General features: G+C 55.6%; 1 protein-coding gene across 9 annotated transcripts in view; it reads left to right on the plus strand.

The window, feature by feature from the left end:
• The window catches only part of AGRN (agrin), a 221,863-nt gene that overhangs the window by 189,218 nt on the left and 11,225 nt on the right, over positions 1 to 21,420 (plus strand). For 3 of the 9 annotated variants that reach the window (XM_074975398.1, XM_074975400.1, XM_074975404.1), the window contains 16 exons: positions 452 to 579; positions 3,203 to 3,317; positions 3,669 to 3,788; positions 5,180 to 5,527; positions 6,934 to 7,126; positions 8,163 to 8,378; positions 8,736 to 8,965; positions 9,490 to 9,624; positions 9,768 to 9,864; positions 10,403 to 10,567; positions 12,603 to 12,714; positions 15,006 to 15,017; positions 17,216 to 17,332; positions 17,767 to 17,956; positions 18,634 to 18,721; positions 21,075 to 21,098. In XM_074975398.1, the coding sequence (XP_074831499.1) occupies positions 452 to 579; positions 3,203 to 3,317; positions 3,669 to 3,788; positions 5,180 to 5,527; positions 6,934 to 7,126; positions 8,163 to 8,378; positions 8,736 to 8,965; positions 9,490 to 9,624; positions 9,768 to 9,864; positions 10,403 to 10,567; positions 12,603 to 12,714; positions 15,006 to 15,017; positions 17,216 to 17,332; positions 17,767 to 17,956; positions 18,634 to 18,721; positions 21,075 to 21,098 (2,290 nt within the window). The remainder of the gene's footprint in view (positions 1 to 451; positions 580 to 3,202; positions 3,318 to 3,668; positions 3,789 to 5,179; positions 5,528 to 6,933; positions 7,127 to 8,162; positions 8,379 to 8,735; positions 8,966 to 9,489; positions 9,625 to 9,767; positions 9,865 to 10,402; positions 10,568 to 12,602; positions 12,715 to 15,005; positions 15,018 to 17,215; positions 17,333 to 17,766; positions 17,957 to 18,633; positions 18,722 to 21,074; positions 21,099 to 21,420) is intronic. The other 6 variants (XM_074975401.1, XM_074975402.1, XM_074975408.1 and 3 more) reach the window with 3 other exon arrangements.

A 21,420-nucleotide genomic window follows, 5' to 3' on the forward strand; every position in this document is an offset into this window, starting at 1 on the left:
AACAGGCTCCCCGGTTCCCTCCCCCAGCCAGGGAATTCTCCTTGCCAGGGGACCTGGTTACCTATGGACTCCCTCAGCTGCCTCTTTGTGTTGCATGCACATATCTGATCCTGCCTTATTGATTGTGTCCTGCTCTGGCTAACGTCTTTCTCTTGTTACCCAGCCGGTCCAGGGGGGCTGCTATCCGGGCCAGAGTTCAGAGGAAACCGTATGGTAAAAGCTGCCATCTCTAGCCTGGTTTTTGCCATCTGACCCACCTGCTCCAGTAACCTCAGATACTAATCCTCCATAGCCATCAAAACTAACCCAAGCCCTGGCACTACCCACACACTACCATCCACCCCCGCCAGGGACTGAACGCTCCGCTCAGCTGTTTGCTGCCAACCCCCTTCCAGCTAGCCAGCTAAACAAGTCTGTCTTGTTTCTTTTTGATTGCCCCACCTTCCCATAGCCACCAAAGTCTTCCAGGGAGTCCTCATCTTGGAGGAGGTGGAGGGCCAGGAGCTGTTCTACACACCTGAGATGGCTGACCCCAAATCAGAGCTCTTTGGGGAAACGGCCAGGAGCATTGAGAGCGCGGTGAGTTGGTTGCCCTGGGAGCATTGGCCCTGCATTTGGCGAAAGGGAGGAACTATCCTCCTTGGCTCAGAGTGTGACGGTTAGGTATCCTTCATTAAGCTGCTCTACGAGGGTAAATGTAACAGCCCTTTGCAGCACGTGGGGAATAGAACTCGTGACTTTTGGCTCCAAGAACACACGCCTCTGACACGGGAGCTAACAGAGAATCTCTCTTAACTGCTGCAAGCAACGGGGCTCATCTGTCTCTATGGACTGGCCTTGAGTGGGCCCGGGGATCTCACACACGCTGAGTGAATATGTGTCCGACGCACCCCTTCAGCATTGCCGTGTGTCTACAAGGTACCTGACTGTGGCAATGCCAGTGTTCCAATGGCAACCCTTCTCTGCCCACTCCCTCCACGTGAGGCAAAGCGGCTAAGGGGAGACCTGGCACTGGAATGTGTCCAGAGCGCATTCACTGGGATGTACTTTCCTAGCGTTAATACAGTGGGGGAGAGCTTTCTGGTGGATGGGAGAACTGGTCTGAGACCTGGCTAATATTCCTGGCTGTGCCAGTGAAGCCCCATGTGCCCTTGGGTAAGACGCACTCCCCTATGCACACACTCCTCTGTGCTTCAGTGTTACTATCTGTAAGATGGGAACAATAAGACCTTGCCGCCTATGTCAAGTTCTTTGAGATCCTCGGATAAAGTTTGCTCTGTGTTGTTATAATTAGAGATAGGCTTAAACCCCAGAGTTGGAAGCAAACTTTGAAAACCCCCAAGCTCAAGAGCTTTCATGGATCGGGAGCGTGAGGCTGCTTGGCTAAGGGGTGTTGCTTTGGGCATCTCAGTTGCTATAAGTGTATGTGTGTTAATGAAAGACGCCCTAGAAAAGCGGCTGTCCCAGCCCTGTGTCTCTGCTCCATGCTTAGCTCCACCAGACTCTCCCAGACACCTCGGGAAGTCGCGCTTGTAAATACAGTTCCCTGCTTTTTCAAGACTTATAAAGGTCAAACGCTGCACGCGCACCGCTCCCTCTGCCTTTGCCAGCTCTCAGGCGAGCGCTTGGCCCCATAGATGTGCTAGGCAGCGGGTGAGACAGAGGAGCAGTATCGTGCTGCAGACTGCAGTGTGGCACAGCAAATGCACGGCATCCATATGAATGGAACCAACGTAGTTAGCATTCAGAGGCTGTTCCGGGCGGTACTTAGGAATTTGGCAAGTGCTTGGTACAGTTACATAAGTAGACGTGCACTTGGCATATGGGTTCATGCAGCTACATGTAACAGTATTTTGCATTGCGATAGAGGCTTCCATCCGAGGATCTCAAAATACCTTAATCCTCGCCACCTCTCAGGGGGTAGATTTCATCACCCCCATTTTACAGATGGGGAAACTGAGGCACAGAATGGGTACGTGTCATTTGTCGCGTCGTATGTTTGTGGCTGAGCCAAGACTAAAACCCGGTCCTGTGCATCAGTCATCATTCCCTTAGCAACCGGCATGTTTGCGTGGCTATTGGTATGTCCCTTTAACACATGGAGATATTAGGACCTATCTGGGGTTGGGGGCGGGGAGAGGAGGAAATTCCCTAGCGTAGAGAACCCCATGGACACCCTTTCCTTTAGGACACCCTTGTGTCCTTGCCCTCTGGCTGAGGTGAAAGAATGCGGGGCTTGGATCCAGCCGGGGTGAGGGACAGATGGAAGCATGTGTTAAGGCATTGAGCTGGGACTCGGGGTCCACGTGCAATTCCCAGTGCTGCCACAAACTCCCTGGGTGACCCTGTGCGAGATGCTCCAACTTTCAGAGGTATTTAGGTGCCTAAAGATGTAGCTAGGGGTTCAGTGGGGTGTGGGAGTTGGGCACCGAACTGGCTTAGGTGCTTTTAAAAATGCTGGTAGGTGCCAATCTGCGTCTTTCGGCACCTAAATACCTTAGTAAATCTGGCTTTCCTGTCTCCGTTCCCCACCTGTGAAGTGGGCATACAGATATTCCCTGTTCCCCACCCTTGTCTGTCTTCTGTTTACCGTCCATGGTGAGCTCGTCAGGGTGGGACTCTCTCTCTCCCCAAATGTCTGCACAGTGCCCGGCACGGGAGGGGAGGTGACGGGGGGGATCTCGGACAGGGGTCTGTGTCACACCCAGCACAACAGGGGCCTGATCTCAGTCAGTCAGGTCTGCTCAATGCCTAGCAAAATGGGGGCCCAATCTTCGTCAGGGGTCTGCACATTGCCCAGCACAATGTTGGTGGCCTGATCTCAGTCAGGGGGCTCTGCTCGGTGTCTGGCATAATGTGGGGCAGGAGGGGGTGGAAGGGTCTGATCTTGATCAGGGGTCTGTGCAGCACCTGGCACAATGGAGGAGGGGGTGTGAGTTCATTTGTGCGGGGGGGGAGTGTCTGCGCAGAGCCTGGCACGAGGAAGGGCCCCCTGATCTCAGTTAGGGCCAGCATGCTAGTATAATCCTGCTGCTCCTATTCATAGTAAGCAGAGACTCAGATATGGAACCCGGGAGGTGGGAACAGGGACTGCTGGGCTTGGGTAGGCCAGGCTCCTGAGGCTGAAAGGAGGCACGGGCATCCTAAGTCCATGCCCCAGTCCGACTCCCTTGCTTTATGTTTCTCCCCCTTGGCCAACCAGCTGGACGAGCTTTTCCGGAACTCCGATGTGAAGAAGGATTTCAAGAGCATCCGGGTGCGAGACCTGGGCCAGAGCACCACTGTCCGTGTCATTGTGGAGTCCCACTTTGACCCAGGTGAGAGCCACCCTTTCGGATCTCTGCCGATACTCCCTGGCGGTGCGGTGCTATCTGCCTGGAGGGGGTGGGGCGAGAGAGCCTGGGGCGGGGAGGGCTGGAGCGGCCACAAACCCAAGGAAATCGCACGAGCTAGGCAGGCAAGGGCCTCGTTAAAAACACCAAACGCCAGGTCTTTTGTTCAGCAAATGCAGCAGGTGCGCCAGGGGGAGGGCTGTGGGGCTGCGGCGGGGAAGGGAAGGGAATGAAAAGCATCGGATGCTTCAAGGGGATGGCATGAAAGGGAAGGCCGGCGAGAGCTACCCTGTCCTCACTCTGTGCCTTTCCCTTCCTCCTCCTGGGTGCGAGCAGCCACCTCCTACACAGCAGCTGATGTGCAGAGGGCCCTGCTGAAGCAGATCAAGGCCTCCAAGAGGAGGCCCATCCTCGTGAAGAAGCCTCAGCAGGAACACATCAAATTCATGGACTTTGGTGAGCGCTTTGCGCCCTCCGTCTGCCTGTGTCACTCGCTCTCTTTTGTCCTCCTTGCTTCTGTCCTCGGCTGGTCCTTTTCCTCTCTGGCCGGAGCCCATCCAATGCACCTTGTCCTCCAGAGGACGTTTCGTCCCCAGAGACCGGAACGCTCGGCTTTGCCAGGGTGGTGCTGGTCTCCGGGACACGCTGGGGGCTGCATTTTGTGCAGCTTGGCTCCTTGGGAACCGCTGGGCTCCCTTAGCCCAAAAAATCACATCCAGACCCCAGTTCACTGTCAGGTCAGATCCTTGGGCGGCGTGAATCTGGCAGCTCCCTTGAGTGTTGATTTACACCAGCTGGGGGTCTGGCCCTTGTCTCCATTTCTTCTCCTACTGTCTGTGTATGGAACAAAAACCCCCACACTGTAATCTGCTCTCCCACACCACCCCCTGCACCCCCCAGCAATCATCTTGCCCCCTGCGCCCCCATGAGGTCGGATGCCATGTGATGCTGCAGCACAAGGGCTCAGGTCACAGGGCTTGAGTGCCCACAAAATCGTCAAACGCCCCACCACTATGGTAACCGCGAGGCCGGGGGAGACAGCCGGGCAGCCCCATGGGCCTGAACAATCGATTTCCTATTGACCTGCCGGAGAATAGCGAAGCACAAGCCAGTATTGATGTCAGGGGCAGTTCAGTTTGATTAGAGAGCATATTTAGTGTAATTAGCACTGACACACATCAGTGACAGCCACTCTGCAAACACCCCAGATAGGCTAGAGAGCTGCTAAAGCCACCCACCTGCCAGCTCAAGCAGTGAGTCTCCTGATTCCCAAGGAAGGGCTGTTAGTCGGAGGGGAAAGCGATGGGGAGAGAGGGGGCAGTGGGGCGGCTGAGCCATGAGGCTGACTTTTCTCCAGCCTTTCAATGCGGTGGAGTAGACGGTTCTTCGGCCATCGTCCCTTGCAGTGGTTCATCCAGGCCCAATGGAGGGCAGAGGATGCTACTTCCTGAATGAACCAACCCTTGTAAGGGGGTGGGAAGGATCGGGATCAAGGCTCAGCCCCACAGCAGCCCCTGAAAAACTATTAATCTCATGTTACAGGTGGGGAAACTGAGGCACGGGCAGGCGAATTGTCTAGCCCGAGTTCATTGTCAGAGCTAGGAATAGAACCCAGGAGTCCTGAGTGAGCTTCACACACTCTAATTCCTAGACAGCACTTCCAGAGGTAGGAGTAGAACCCAGGAGTCCCGACTCCTAGGCACCTTGCTGCTCCGATGAAACTACCTCACTCTGAAAGCTGGAAATTAAACCCAGGAATCCGGCTCCCAGCCCCCTACCTTCCCTGGAGATGCCAGCTGGGTGCCAGGTTCCTCCTGAGGACCAATCCCCCCCTTGCTGTGTTTCAGACTGGATTCCCAGGCTCTTCACCACCACCACCACCACCACAACTGCCACCACCATGGCTCCTATCACCACCTGGAGGTTTACTGCCCCCACCGCTGCTCACGTCCTGCCCCCGGAGGCCATGGAGAGGCCCAGCACCAAGATGGCAGGGCCCGCCACCACCAGGAGACCCACCACCACTGTGCCGGCCACCACCCGGAGGAAGCCCACGCGCCAGCCCCCCGCCACCAAGAAGCCGGCCCGGCCCTGTGACTCCCACCCCTGCCTGCATGGCGGCACCTGCGAGGACGACGGGAAGGAGTTTACTTGCAGCTGCCCGGCAGGGAAAGGGGGAGCGGTCTGCGAGAAATGTAGGTGGCTCCCTGTCTGTGGGGAGCAGTGAATGAATGCCAGGGGGCCTGATTGTGAGGTGCTACGCCCCAGCAGCCCCACGGTTCCCAGGGAATAACAGTGATCCGGATTCTAGACAACCTCTCGAGGTCCCTTCCAGTCCTACACTTCTGCGATTCTATGAATTGGCCGCTCATTGTCTTTACAAATCAGGCCCAAATTCAAAACCATCTTTTCTCTCCCTCTGCCCCTACAGCGGCACTGCAGGCTGGAGGAGGCTAGAAATGCCACACTGGAACAGGCCAGTGGTCCCTTTAGGTCCAGGTCTTGCTTCTGTTCAAAGCAGGCGTGACACTCCCCATGTAAGGCACCCCATTAGAAATACGACAGCCTTAGTGAGGCAAAGCGTCCAACAGTAAATTCTTCCTGACCCTAATCAGTGATGCAGTAGTGCCCTGCCGCATGAGGATTGTGAGCTCTGGGCGGGTCATACCAGCTAGTGGAACATGCTGTTCTCAGCCTCAGAGGCCAGTGAACGCTGGGTGCGGTCTAGCACAGTGACAGCTCAAAGTGTTCTCTTGTATCACAGTGGATGCACCTGGGGGGTTCAGGACCTATCCCCCAGCCCTCTGTGCTGCTCATCAACCTACTCCAAACTGGCTGCATCCTGCAACCGAAGCAGTTCCCGTTCGCTGACAGCTCAGAATGGCGAATCAGGGTCGGGCTGGGGTGCAGGACGGGACTGTAAAGTGTTGATTCCTGGAAATTATTGCCCCGAATGTCAAAAGCTGAGGCTTTCAAAGCCGCCTTTGCATGTGGATATCCAGGCCTGTTAATGTTAATGGGAATTGGCCGTCCAGATCCCTTTGAAAATCTCAGCTGCACTAAATAAGGACTGGGGTGATAAATATAGCTCTGTCATGTGGGATTCAGGGAGAAGAGAGAAAAATGATCCAAAGGTTAGAGGGACTGGGTTATGAGGAACGATGCACACAGCTCGGGGGGGACGGGGCACCTGTCTGAGTGTGAGAAAGGCGTATCCGACCTGGAGGGAGGAGGAGAACTGAGGGGCATCCGCATGGGTCTAGCTGGGAGCAAAGGGGTGAAATCGAACAAGAGGAAACATGAGGTAAATATCTGGGGGGTGATGGAACAGCGAGATTTACAAGGCTGTGGAGTCGTCGCTCTATGGAAGCCCCATCACTTGGGGGCGTTGAGCAGTAGGCTGGTAAATGACCAAGGAGAATGGTGGAGGGGACTGATCCCACAATGACTTGGGGTGGGGCCTAGCATGCCCGTTCCCTCTCTGACCCCTTCCCCGGACGTGCAGGGAGGGTGGTGCTCTCGGACTCACGTCAAGGGTTGTCTCTCTCTCTCTCTCGCTCTCTCCCGCCGCGCCCCGTCCTCTCTCCGTCTGTGCTCACAGCCATCAGGTACTTCATCCCTGCCTTCGGCGGGAAGTCCTACCTGGCCTTCAAGATGATGAAGGCCTACCACACGGTGCGCATTGCCATGGAGTTCCGGGCCTCCGAGCTCAGCGGGCTGCTGCTGTACAACGGGCAGAGCCGGGGCAAGGACTTCATCTCCCTGGCGCTGGTCAGCAGCTTCGTGGAGCTCAGGTGGGTGCCCCTAGCCATCCGCCTGGGCCCTTCCCCCCTCAGCGGGGAAGGGAGCGGAGCAGCCTGGCTGCGTGAGCAGGGACCCAACTCTCCGGGACGTTCCATGGGTCGCTCAGTCATTGAAAGCACAGATTCGTCTGTCTCTTTTTACCACGCAGGCCCCTCTGTCCAGGGTGCCTCCCAGCCAGGCTGTCCTCAGCCCGAGCTCTCCGCATAGCCTCGCCAGCTCCCGGCTCTCCAGGTCATCCGACCGCAGCTGGACAGCCTCCTCTTTAAAAGTGCCCAGGTGTCACTGGGGCAGGTGGTGGCTTCTATCATGGCCCAGCAAGGTTTTGCCTCCTACAGGAACACCCCTTTGGGGGCTGATGGGATGCAAAGCACTGGACAGCTGCAGGAGCAGGGGTCTGTATCCAGCCAGCTCCAGGGTCCGGAGTGGTGGGTGGAAGAATTGGGCGTTAGTGATCCAGTTGTTAAGATCAGAAGGACCAAAAAAATAAAAGGGGTCTTGAAGGAAACAAACACTTCTCCAAAAAAAACCAACCAACCAACCAGGTTTTCAGCAAAACCCAATGAAAACATTTGGTTTCCAAAACCTGAACATTTTGGGGGGGTTGATTGTGGGGGGTGTGCGCCGCCCCTTTTTCTAATCCCTGTTTTCTACTGGAAAAGGATGGAGAGAAAGGAGAATCCAAAAATCAAACCCTGTACATGTTGGGGGTTTCAAAAGCCAAAATGAAAATTCTGTTTGAAATGAAACAGTGGCCAGGGGCCCTGCAGATTCAGGGGGGGTCCTCAGGGGAGGCCTATGTAATGAGTCCAATTTGCCTACCCTTAGATTCCAGAGCCTGTCTGGTGTGTACAAAGATCACATCACCCACCACTGAAATGCAGCCACCTCTGTGGTGGAAAGTGGCAGCTGGGATGTGGTTGCAGCATCTAACTGAGAAGCTGTCCCAAGCACCACTTTCCCTGCAGTTCAGACACAGCAGTATCCACAACGCCACCTCAAGCCCACTGCCCCCCTCCTCCATTTCAGGTTCAACACTGGATCTGGTACAGGCATAATCACCAGCAAGGTGCCCGTGGAGCCTGGCAAGTGGCACCAGCTGGTGGTGAACCGGAACCGCCGTAATGGCATGCTGTCGGTGGACGGGGAGCCCCATGTGAACGGGGAGAGCCCCAGTGGTACCGACGGGCTGAACCTTGATACAGATCTGTTCATCGGAGGGGTGCCGGAAGACCAGATGGCTGTGTGAGTAGTGGGTGGACTTAGCTTCCCCTGCAGAACTGCTGCTCCTGGGGTCCTAGCGCTTCCTGCTGGTGGCTTCTGGCAGTGCATCCTTAGAGGGAAAAGGTGGGGTTAAGGCCAGCACCTGAATCCTCTTTGGAGCAAAATCTGGGGTGATGTTAGAGGCAGGCGGCTCTCGGAGCTCAGAGGGCCGGGGGGAGCCCCTTCTCCTGGGCAGAGGGGGGAGCGGGCTTGGAGGGGAGGATCCTGGCCTGGAGTCTCTGCAAATGAGCCCAGCCAAAGCCAGGCTACTAGGTGCACACGGCCCTTCGTGCCCTGGCCCAGCTGTCTCTCCTGAGCGCCGTCCTCCCGTCCCTTCAGGGTGGCAGATCGCACGTCAGCCACCGCCGGCCTGAGGGGCTGCATCCGCCTCCTGGATGTGAACAACCAGCTGTACGACCTGCGGGAGAAGGGCAGCGACGTGCTGTACGGCAGCGCGGTGGGCGAGTGCGGTAACAACCCCTGCCACCCCAACCCCTGCCACCACGGCGCCATCTGCCACGTCAGGGAGGCCGAGATGTTCCATTGTCAGTGTCTCAAAGGCTACACAGGTGAGAAGCTGGGGGAATGACACTGGGAGGCAGGGCTGCCCTGGGGGTGGCCTAAATCACGAGTCCCCTTCGCCCACCCGAAGAGATCCCATGCTTAGGTGATCGTGTCCCCACCCGCCGCTGGAATGCAGCCACCTCTGGGATGGGACGTGGCGGCTGAGTAGCACTGCGCCGCAAAAGTGCCCAATTGGAGGGGAATCCTGAGACCTGGACTCCGGAGTTAATACCCAGCTGCTCTTATAAAAAAATAAATGCTCATAAGTCAAGGCCTCTTGGGTTTTACGTGACCCAAAAGGCAGAACCTCCAGCAGCGTGGCCTGCCCCTAGTGCCAGGCAAGGACATCGCTCCATTGCTGACCCAGCCAGTGCAGCCTGCCCCCCCAGATGGATCAGTCCGAGGTAGGCTACGGGGACCGGAAACATTCCTCCCTGGTGCGCACACGTCTGATTGTACGTGAGCCCAGAGCTTCCGGCCTCACCCTGGCCCCGAGACCCCTCCCTGATGTGCTGCTTTTCTCCCCTAGGTCCGACCTGTGCCGATGAGAGGAACCCGTGCGACCCCAACCCCTGCCACGTCTCTGCCACCTGCCTGGTGCTGCCCGAGGGAGGCGCCAAGTGCGAGTGCCCCATGGGGCGGGAAGGGGAGTTCTGCGAGGCAGGTGGGCTGTGATGGGCCTGGCGAGTGCAGGGGGGAGGGTCTCTGTGTGCTGGGGGCACTCGCCCCCCCGGCTGAGGGCTTAGGGGCACAGATCCAAGTGGCTTCTCCTCTTCCCATCTCACCCCTTCTTGTTTTCTGACTCAGTGATGGAGCAGGACCAGACCCGGCCGTTCCTCCCAGAGTTCAATGGCTTCTCCTACCTGGAGCTGAGGGGGCTGCAGACCTTCGTGCGCGAGCTGCAGTAAGTGTGTTTCACGGCTACAGAGAAGCCAGTGTGGAGGGGGAGGGGAAGTGTGAGCAGGAGGTACAGGGCTCCTGGGGTGGCTGGGATAGGAAGGGGGCTGAGAGATGGTGGGGGTTGCTCTCCTCCCTCCCCCAGGCACAGCACCCCCCATGACCCATTCTTCCCACACTGCTAAGTGGGAGGGGGTCCCGGGATGGAAAGGACCCTCGCGCAGATAGCCACAGCATTGCAAGCCGAGCCAATGGGCCCAGGGAGACTTGGCCCTCAAGGGGTCTGTGCCACGCAGGCCAGAGGCCCTCGGGGCTGTGGGAGGAGGAAGCTGGCCCGGCTGCTGGCCCCGTTGTGTGGCTGAACAGAGGAGGCCGCTGCCCAGGGCTGTCAGGCTGGCTCCTCTTCATCGCTCTGGTGGGATGCAGAGACTTTGTGGCTCAGCCCCTTGAGAGGGGACGAAGGGAGAGACTGTGCCTGGCCTCGCATGGCAATAGCCCTGGGGCGACTGGTTGGGAGGGCGGCACTCATGCCCTCTCTCCCTCAGGGACGAGGTGTCCATGGAGGTCGTGTTCCTGGCCCGGAACCCCAGCGGCATGATCTTCTACAACGGGCAGAAGACGGACGGCAAAGGGGACTTCATCTCTCTGGCCTTGCACGATGGCTACCTGGAATACAGATATGACCTGGGCAAAGGAGCAGCTGTGCTCAAGTACGTGCCCCATGGCTGCTGGGGTGGGGGGCGCTCACTGGCCCGCTGGCGGCGGGGTTCTGTTCTCTCGATCAAAATGCCCTAGCGCTGGCTTTGAGGCTCCGCTTTGGGCTCTCCGAATGGGTGGGAGGGCCCCCGCTATGGAGGGGGCATTGCCTTGCCAGAACAGGCCCCTAGCCATGTTAGCTGCTGGTGCGGCACAGAAGGGGACCAAGGAGTGGAAGGAAGGGTGGAGGGGGTTAACTCCAGGACCCCTTGGCTCTGGCCCCTCGCCCATTGGTTTGTGGTGCTCCTCCAAGGAGCCGGAGGAGTGGGAGTGAAAACAGCCAGGCAGCGCTCCCCTTAGCAGGCACCAGGGCCAGACCCACCACAGGTGATGAGTGGAATGTGGGGCAGATCTGCAGTAGCCCTAGCTTTAAGCAGCTGGCGTGGCCCCTAAGCAAAACCCCAATGGGGCCGTTGGATCTAGCAGCCAAAATGAACAGGGCTCACTTTAATTGGGTAACCGTGCTGTAGTTCATCTCCGGTCCAACTGATTCTGACCCTGATTCCCAGGCCCTACAGCGATCGTGTCCCAGCACCTGGAGAGGAGACTTGTTTGTCCTGGTGATACATGATGCGGTCCTTTCACCAGAGAGCGGTTACTACTTCTGTACAATGTGCCCCTGCTGTCAGACTCCTCCGCCAGCTTCTGGGAGGGGTTGAGGTTCTCCCCGGCCCCGAGGCAGCCGTGGGTTAAATCTGTCTCCCTCGGTGCTTGCTCATCTTCCATGTTAATTATACCGGGCCGGATCCTTACCTGGTGGGAGTCAGTATAGCCCAAGTGATGTCAATCCAGCTTCATTGATGTAGGCCAGCTGAGGATTGGGCCAGTTGAGTCTAACGCTTGTCACAGGCTGGGGCTTCCCAGGGAAGGTTGACTGACACATCTCAAAACACTGATGAGCTCCACTACTAAAATGGCAGGGTGTCGAGGGGCAGGGGGCAGCTTGGACCTGTCATGGGGAATTGGGCCTGCTGTGTTTCACCAGAGCGCCCAGCAGTGTGGGGTGAGCCAAGCCCCATTCAGTATTGTGGGATGTTGCAGCCAGCTGTTCTGATGGAGGCAGGACAATAGCCAGGGATGGCTGGGCTGCTAGATCTTTCTCTCTGCTGATTCCTCCAGCTGGGCCATTCCTGGGTGTCCTGGCTGGTTGAGTCTTGGCTCCTCCTCCTTTGACACACAGCTGGAAGGATGGTCTAGTGGAGAAGGCCCTGGACTTCAGGCCAGGAGACCTTGGCTCCCTTCCCACCTCTGCCACAGCCTCACTTTGCGGCCTTGGGCCTGTCGCTTGGAGCCAGATTTCTCAAAGGTATTTCGATTCCTAAAGATGCAGAGAGACACCTCACGAGGTTTTCAAAGGTGCCCAACCCAGTTAGGTGCCTGAGGCCCTGGGTGCTTTTGAAAATCCCACACGGTGCTTGTGTTCATCTGTAGGAACTGAAATTCCTTTGGAAATCTGGCCTGTAGCAGCCTAAGCCCTGTTCACTTCCATTGAGACTTTCTGGCTTCTCAGTGCTTTCTGAAAATGGGTGTTGGCACTCTTACGTAGCTGAGGGCCAGAGTGCAACGTAGCTAGGCACCTGCACGCCTTTTCAAAATCTGGTCCTTAGGCACTTGTGAAGATGTTCCCCCCTGTGGGCCTCAGTTCCCCACATCTGTAGAATGGGAAGCAGAATCCTTCTTGTCTCCTGCCCTTGACTAAGCTCTTTGGGGCAGGGCCTGTCACTCCCTTAGCATGTCTACACTGCAGCCAGAGGTGTGACTGCAGCATGTGTAGACGTACCCAGCCTAGCTTTACTCGAGCGAGTTCCCATAACAGTGCGCAGTGCCCAGCCCAATGGGGCCCTGGCCAGGGGGTGCTCCCATATTGCAAATAGGAAATACCAGCCAGCACAGTCTGTTCTGCTCCCACTCACCCGCTGCATCTGTTGGATGACTTTCACCCCAGCTGTGTTTTTTCCCCCTTTCTTCCTCGCCAAACCCCATAACCAGGAGCAAGGAGCCAGTCCCTCTGAACACCTGGATTAGTGTGTCTCTGGAGAGGAACAGGCGCAAGGGGGTGATGCGGATTAACAACGGCGAGAGGGTGATGGGAGAGTCACCGGTAAGTTGGCAGGCCAGTGAGATCCTGGCCGGAGACGGTCCCCACCGCCATGAGACCTGACAAAGTCTGACACAGCCTATCCGTGGTTTCTTGTACCAGCCCCACTGATTGCAGTGAGACCCACGGGGATGCAAAGCCAGGGGAACAACGAGAGAGGCAGACCTCTTTTAGAGGAGCCAGCTGGGGCCTCTTCAGCTTAGATAGGCTTCAAATCCACGCCTTTCACAAGCGAAGCGAGTTGAATGGTCTCAGCCCCAGTCCACTTCACACAACTGGGCATGCTTAGTACCCTGTGCTCGGGAGCGGAAGGAGAGCATGGGAAACCCAGGGAGCAGTGGGGAGGGATGGGGCACCATGTGACAGATCTGAGGTACCTTTGCAGAGATATTGGAGTGAAAATTACAGATACGGGCATAAATATACTGGCACATGAAGAGGAGGGAGCTTTTGTAAGGTAATTCCCTTCTCTTCATGTGCCAGTATATTTATGCCTGTATCTGTAATTTTCACTCCATGCATCTGAAGAAGTGGGTTTTTTACCCACGAAAGCTTATGCCCCAATAAATCTGTTAGTCTTTAAGGTGCTGCCAGACTCCTCGTTGTTTTTGTGGATATAGCCTAACATGGCCCCCCCTCTGACACTCTGCAGAGCTGTGTGGGATAAGCTTCCCCCCAGCTGGACTCTAGCCCCAGAGCCCTCACTTAGTTGCCTTGAGTCACTAGGGGAACGCCTCCTCCCTGTCAGAGCAGGTCCACCCTTCTTTTATACCTTTCTTTTCCTGCTCGCCCGCCCTGGGGAGCTGGCAGCCCCTTTGCAAGAGAGACGTCCCTGATTCCCCAGACACCGGCTCTGCGGGTTGTGTCCAGCCAGGCATCCCCAGCTGCAGGTCCCTGGCTGGGTGTAGCTGCCAGTGCACGGCCTTTCCTCCACTGGGGCCTAGTGTTAGGGCCAGATCCTGGCTTCGGGAGCCTTTCCTGGTGCTCTGGGTGAAGAGCCAGACGGCGCTTTTCAGGGGGAAAGAAAATTGAGTCATTAAAAGCAATTACCGTGATCACACAGATGCCAGCAAAATCTGTCCCCACTCTCTCTGCTCCACTTTCAACCTGGTAGCTGCATTTTTCTGGTTTCTCTCCCCCGCTCCCCTCTACACTTCTCCCATCTCCCTACAAACGGCCCCACTCACAGCAGGTTAGACACTGACGTTCTAACCCACACCGCGGATGCATTCTGCCCCTTCCTTTCCTCACCCCCGACCTCATCGTTCCCCAGGGAGTGGTTGCTTCTCCAGCATCCCTCCCCCTGTATCAGGGAGCGATGATCCTGAACTTTACGGAGAGAAGATCAGCTCCAAGTGCTGGTAAACACGCCCCTGAACGCCTGAATGCAGATTTTCCGAGGAAATGAGCTAGGCTGTTTTTTCCACACATGGTGTTGGAACACAAGCCTTTGCCCTGGTCTTGCTTGCACACACTATTCCCAGTGGAGGAGCTGGGACAGCAACCCCAAACTCTCTTCTCCCAAGCAATGGAAAAGTTTCTAAGAACGAGGGATATAAACCTTCCAGTGAGAGAGTTTGGTACTAGGGGAAACCTCATCCGGTTTGATTGCCGGCTTTGCTTTGGATTCTCGCCTGACATCCTCTTATTACCAAAGTCATCAGGGTTTAAACTAAAGATGGGACCGAGTCTCAGGGCTTGGAGGCCTCAAGGGAGTTGAGTATGGGTGGTCCAGGCCCTCCTGTAGTATAGGCTAGGTAGTCTGTGCCCATCTGGATTTAGACTACAGTTTAGAGGCAGTGGGCTGTGCCCATCTGTAACTTAAAGCAGGGCATTGTTCCCTCTCCACTGTGCAATCACTTGGCTGGATTTGTGACCTCTGTCAAGACTTAGATATCCATTAAAACAGGGGACCGTTATGCACCTGCAGCAGGACGAGAGCTCTTTGATTCCTCCAACACCGGTCTCTCCTCGATCGCAAAGGGGACGCAGGGTGCCAAGGGCTGTCTGATTTCCATAAATGCTCCTTTTTTTTCCCTTTTCAAGCTTCCTTTGGTATTAAAGTTGCCCTTTTTAAAGCAGCATTCCGCCTGGCAGGACAGCAGCACCGTCTGCCACTCCATTCTGCATCTTTCCTGTCTTAATTGCCTGCCAACGAGGGAACGGACATTAGCCAATGCGCATGCAGCCCTGCGTGCTATGATGGAACCCCACTGATTTCCTGTTTCTCTCTCTTTCTCTCTTTCTTTTGATTTTCATTCGTATTTTTCCCTCCTCTGCTGTCTGGATTTCAGAAATCCCGTAAGGTAAAGATAAGTATAACCCACCGCGCTTCCATCTCATATGCCATCGACATGTTTTACATTCCTCCATTCAAACCCGAGTGATCCATGCTCGTCTCCATCCGCCCACCCTCTCCGTCGGACCAGCTCCACTCTGGGTTCTGTAGACTAGACACATTTTTGTTTCTTTTCCTTCGTTAATTTCAGCGAGTTCTATTTGATTTCGACACATTTCAGTAATCTGGTCATTCCTTCTTGTTTTAACTCTGCAAAGCGTTAGTTAGTGATTAATATAACCTCGTCTTGGCCAGCCGGGCGGCAAATTTCCACTGCTGCGCTGTGAATGATAAATGTTGTGGCCACTACTTGGGACTTTCCAGGTGTTGTTAAGCTGCCCACCATGGGCTTTATGGTGACAGCAAGGATAGAACTCAGATCCTCCTGGTCTGAGACCACAAACTCCTGCTGTACGAGCTAAAAGAGACTCTCCTTATAGTATTTGCTGTTTGGGGTCTATGACACACAAGCGATCAGTTCTGATTCTGTCCAGTAGGGGGCAGTGGTTACACACATGCCCTAACCAGAGCGTGTCAATATTTATTTATAGTAGAACCTCAGAGTTACGAACACCTCGGGAATGGAGGTTGTTCGTAACTCTGAACAAAACATTATGGTGGTTCTTTCAAAAATTTACAACTGAACGTTGACTTAATACAGCTTCGAAACTTTACTATGCAGAAGAAAAAATGCTGCTTTTAGCCATCTTGATTTAAATGAAACAAGCACAGAAACAGTTTTCTTACCTTGTCAAATCTTTTTTTTCAACTGGCCCTTTATTTTTGTAGTAGTTTATGTTTAACACAGCACTGCACTGTATTTGCTATTTTTTGTCTCTGCTGCTGCCTGATTGCGTACTTCCGAGTTCCAAATGAGGTGTGTGGTTGACCAGTCAGTTCGTAACTCTGAGGTTCTACTGTATTTGAAGTCTCAGGTCATGAACAGACCTAGAGGCCTCCATTCTCCAGGGGAGTCTATCTGGTACCTTCATCAGAACTGAATTCATTTGAAATCCCTTCCTTTTTACTGGCATGTAAGAACGTGGCAGTCTGACTCAGGGGGAACACAGCTCAGACACACCCTGTTCCTGCAGCCCTTTCCCCCAGCCCTCTCAATTCCAGACCCTGACTTGGTGCCAGAGCACCTCTCCAGTGCCGTGGCATGAATGCTGGGCTCAGCTCCACAGGGTGCATATTCTCCATGCAGCATCCCTAGGCATGAGCAGTGCAGGTGGCCCACAGAGGAAATCTGGCTCTGGAAAGACTTGTCATAAAGTTACCCAGCCAGAGCAGTGGCTGGAGCCTGGCCAGATGCCTGGTTTGCTATGTGGACTAACCAGTGGCTCAGCAAGCCCTGGCTATCTCAACTGCACTGGTTCTGCTGTGCCAGGGATTGCAGGTGCGGGGCAAGGATAGTTTTGTGGGGTGGGAATGCAGCAGCATGAGTTCGAGTCTCAGCTTTACCGTTCCCCCATCTGTAAAAAGAGAGGTGATAATTCTTCCTTGCTGGGAGACTCCATCTATTATTGTGCCCAGCCTCCATGGCAAGAGGGCCATAGGAAAGCCTCTCAATAAGGAGAGAAAGAGCCGGGAGAGAGGGAAGGTTGGCCAAAAGAGCTGTGTTCTCAGTTGTAGTGTTTAAGGGTGGCCAGCAGAGGGCGGTAGCAGTGCACGGGAGAGGAGGGTAGGGTTGCCAGTTTTGGCTGGACATATTCCTGGAGGCTTCCTCGCGTGACATAATCTTTAATTCCTGGAGACTCCAGGACAATCCTGGAGGGTTGGCACCCCTAGAGGAGGGTGACCCTGTAGGTCCACAGGGCGAAGGTATTTACTGGAGGGATGTTGAATTCCTCCCTGTAATGTTCGCCCTTGGTGTGTCTGCCCCAGTGAGGGGGTCTCTTCCCTTGGGTGAGGGACTGTTGGCTTCAGTCATGGTGGGGAGGGAGCTGATGTCTCCTCCTTCCTACCAGGCCGGGCCCTTAAGCTGGCTAAGTCCCCGTCTCCATCTCGAGCTGCCGTCCCTGGCTCCTGCCAGTCCACACAGGGCAGCTGATGCAGCCAGTGCCCTACTTGCCTCCCCGGATAGGATGCAGGGCTGGGCCATTCACTCTCCCGCTCCACATCCTGGTCCCGGGTTCACCTCTCGCCCTCTTCCCCGGCCCCCAGGTTCCTCACGCCGTCCTGAATCTGAAGGAGCCCCTCTACGTGGGGGGAGTGCCCGACTTCAGCAAGCTGGCTCGCGCCGCGGCCATCTCCACCAGCTTTGACGGAGCCGTGCAGAGGGTAAGGCAGCTGGCTGTGGGTTCGAGGGGAGCCCTGCTTGGGCATCCGGCAGTGAGGACCCAATTGTTGGCAGCCCTTCCGTCCCTGGTACCCCACTGTGCCGCCATTGTAGAAGTCACAGGAGTCTTAGGACAGGCCGGGGGCGTCCTGCCCCCCATGCACCGGGGGACATTTTGCAGCATGGTGATGATGCATGCTCACCCAGGAGGTAGCAGCATTGGGCAGGGGAGGGCAGGGCATGTTCTTGAGGGCCATGCCAGGGGAACATACCAGGCTCAGGGAGGTTCATTCTAGGGGGCGATGAGCTGAATTTCCATGTCCTTCCTCGGATGGACTCTGTGCCTACCCTTCCTCCAAACCCCAGCTGGGAGTGGAGTGTAATCCTCATGCTGCCTCTTGCTTCCCTCCCTGTGCGGCCCCCTCCCCTCCTTCAGATCTCCATTAAGGGCATCCCGGTCCTGAAGGAAGAGAACATCCGCAGCGCCATTGAGATCTCTGCCTTCCGCTCCCACCCCTGCTCCCAGAAACCCAACCCCTGCCAGAATGGAGGCATGTGCAGCCCCCGGCTAGAGAGCTATGAGTGCGCCTGCCCGAGGGGCTTCTCCGGGGCACGCTGCGAGAAAGGTGAGGCTGATGGGAAGCGGGCCTGGGCCAGACTGCACTCCCCACTGGCAATGGCCTTGCCTACTAGCCAGGCTCTGCAGAGAGCTGATGGCAGCCAGCTGGAAGCTCTCAGGCCACGGCTGGGGTTTTATTCTTGTTGGTGCCATCCATGTTCCCGGGCAAGGGTCTTGGGGTCATGTGGCCTGGCCGTGCTCTAGAATTGCAGGATGTGACCGGGTGAGAGCAGCGTGCCCTGTGGCGGTTAGCGTTCTACACGACGCGCGCCAGTGAAAACGTTGCCCACTGAGTTAACAAAAGGAAGTCCCGTCCTCTGGTTCTCCCTATGCGTTTTGAGTCTGGACTGTGTCATCTGTCCCCACTGGAAGCTCCTTGGGGCAGGAACCTGGTCTTTCGCTGTGGCTTTGTACAGGAGCAATGCACTCTCCGGCCCCAAATTGGCCTGACCTTGCTCTGCACGCTGGCCCCCAGTCACTCGAAAGGTGCGTGAGCCGTTGCAAACCTTTCCAAGGACTTGCTCAGGGCATCAAGTTCGTAACACACCCCAGGAGCAGGCGAGTTTGCCAGGTGCCCTGGACCCGTCGGGAGCACTCTGTGCCTGGCCGGTTTATTATTGCTCTGTGGAGATGCACCGATAGTGTCGTGATCCCTGCTTGTGCTTCTCCTCTCCCCGTCCCCAGTGATCATCGAGAAGGCAGCAGGCGATTCAGAGGCCATTGCCTTTGATGGCAGGACCTACATGGAGTACCACAATGCTGTGACAAAGAGGTGAGCAGGACTGAGGTTTGGGGAGGTTAAATCAAAGCCAGGGGTGGGGAGGGGAGGTGTTGGTGGGAGCTAAGCCAATAGCACAGAGGAATGTGAATCAAGCGCTCAAACCAGGGGTAGGCAGAGCTGGGATTTCACCCATCACCCTCTCCTGGTCTGGTCTTTTCCTCCCCTTCAGTCCCGTCCCACAATACACCCAAATGTGGACATTTTTGCTCATGAGTTAGGTTGGTAGCTTCCCCGCTCAGCCAGGCCAGGAGCTGCTGTCTGGAGGTCTGGTGCATAAGCAGTCCCTAAGTTGGGCGGGATCCACTCTCCGGAGTTACTGGCCCAGATCAAAGTCATCTGCTCTGGGTGTGAGTCAGCACCCAAAGGCAACAATGTGTTATGACATCCAGAACTGATCTGGGACTGTACCCTGAAAACCTAGCAGGCCAAGGGGAGCGAGAGGGTCCTGCAGCTTCGAGGATGAGTGACATCCCCCAGCCAGTTTGGGCAGTCCTAACGGTGCAGAATAGCGAGAGTGGGAGCCCTGTCCCTATCGGGAGCTGCCATGTAAACTCTCCTGCCATGAGGGACCTCTACAGCACTGCTACCCAGCTCTCCCAGGGGCCTGCTCCCCATCTTTCTGTGCTCTCCTATCTCTGTATGTCTTGGTCTCCAGTCACTGTCAGTCTCCTTCTGTGTCTGTCTCCCTTATGGAACAGACCCCTCCCTCCCCTCCCCGTTTCCCAGATTTGGCTGTAACACCAGGGTTCATGGTTTAGGGGTTTTCAGATCCAGGGTTTAGGCTCAGCCCATCTCTGCTCTGCACCAATCCCCCTGGAATGGGGGAGGCCAGGAGGAGATCCCAGGACCCAGCAGTGCTGCTGAGAACTCTTCCTGCCCTGCCCACTGTTTTTGGCTACCTTAACCCAGGCTTCATTTCTTGCCAGCTGTCAGAGACTGTCCCAGGCTCTGGCCTGCACCCCAGAGGCCGATATTTTACTGTATAACTGACTAATGGGTTACGGGGCTGGGGAAACTGTAGGCTCCTTATTGTAAATTTCCTATCATAATAATTGGCTGGCTCCCAGTGATTACTTGTGTGGCTTGTGATGTAGCCAAACGTCCATCAGGGACTAGGCTGCAGGGCCCAGGCTCCACTGTGTGGGTGGCCGGAAGCCAAATCCAAAGCCAGGTTTGCAGACCTGAAATTCATAGATTCCAAGGCCAGAAGGGACCATTGTGATTGTCTAGACTGCCCTCCTGCAGGGCCCAGGCCGGGGAACTGCCCCACAATAATCCCTAGAGCAGAGCTTTTAAACAAAACATCCCGTCTTGATTTTGAAATGGTCAGTGATGGAGAATCCACCACAGCCCTGGGTAAATGGTTCCAGTAGCTAATGACTCTCACCATTAAAAATAGATGCTTTATTTCCAGTCTGAATTTGTCCAGCTTCAACTTCCAGCCATTGGATTGTTAGACCATTCTCTGCTAGACTGAAGAGCCTGTTATTAAATATTTGTTGCCCACGTAGGTACCTGTGGACTGTAATCAAGTCACCCCTTAACCTTCTCTTTGTTAAGCGAATGCTTAACATTGATGTTAGTGCTGTCAATCCACAGTGTCGCCGAGCTCTCCTCCCACACAGGAATTTCAATTGGCTGCCACAGGCTGGGCTTTGGAGAATTTGTTTCCATTTAATATGCTGTGAGCCAAATTCAGATTTCAGTTACACCGCTGAGTCCCAGGGAGCAGCCAGGGTGTAGCTGAAGGCAGCATTTCCCCTGACAGCTACATCCCAAATGTGGGGGTCAATTTTACCCTCAGTTCTGCATCTGCCACCCCATTGAAATGGATCATTTGAGTGGGGTTGCGAGGACCTAACTGAGGGCAGAATCGGGCCCTCTGTTTTCAAGCTGATGGTTTAAATAACTCTCCTGGGACCCTGTCGTTTCTCTCACTGGCTGTTTATGCAGCGATGCTGCTGCTAGGGGCTAATAACAATGCGCCGTCAGCCAGGCAGTGCTGCCCACCTGTGGCTGATGCTGTGTGACCCCCACCAAGCCCCCAGCAATGATGGACTTGTCTAATCCACAGCAGGGTAGCTCAGCCTCTGGTTTTATCCACGGGGCATTTCAACTAGCTTCCTAGGTCTTCTTCAGCCTCATGGTTCCTGGAGCTAGTCCAGTTAGTTCCCAGCTCTAGGGACCATTTGGCATCTCTGGAGCCAGATAACGAATGACTCTTTGCCCTTTTCCCCACTCTGCCTCCCCGCCTACCCCCAGTGCTAACATCCCCGTTGCTTGTTGCTCTTTGTCTGTCTGTCTGTCTGTCTCTTCTGAATGTCCTTGTTTCTTTGTTTTCAAGCCAACTGACCAATGAGATCCCAGCGTAAGTAGATCACACACACCCCTCCTCACTGTCCATCATCTGCCCTCCACCACTGCACACAGATTGCCATCCGCCGCCCTGGGCTTCCCCCCATGACCCCGAGCCCCGTTCCACGCAGCCAGATAGCGAGCGGTGTTTGAGGGGGAGGACAGCTGCCGGGAATCTCTCGTCCAGCACCTGGGAAGAGCAGAGCTTTGCCGTGGGCACCCCTTGTGTTTCACTGGTAGGGTTAGGTGGGGGGAGAGGAGCTAGGGGCTGGTCTCTGAATCCAGGGCTGAGATGCCGGCCCCATTGAGGTCAATGGGAGCTTTTGCCATTAACT

Source organism: Natator depressus, chromosome 18 (genome assembly GCF_965152275.1).
Source record: "Natator depressus isolate rNatDep1 chromosome 18, rNatDep2.hap1, whole genome shotgun sequence".
Classification (NCBI taxonomy): domain Eukaryota; kingdom Metazoa; phylum Chordata; order Testudines; family Cheloniidae; genus Natator; species Natator depressus.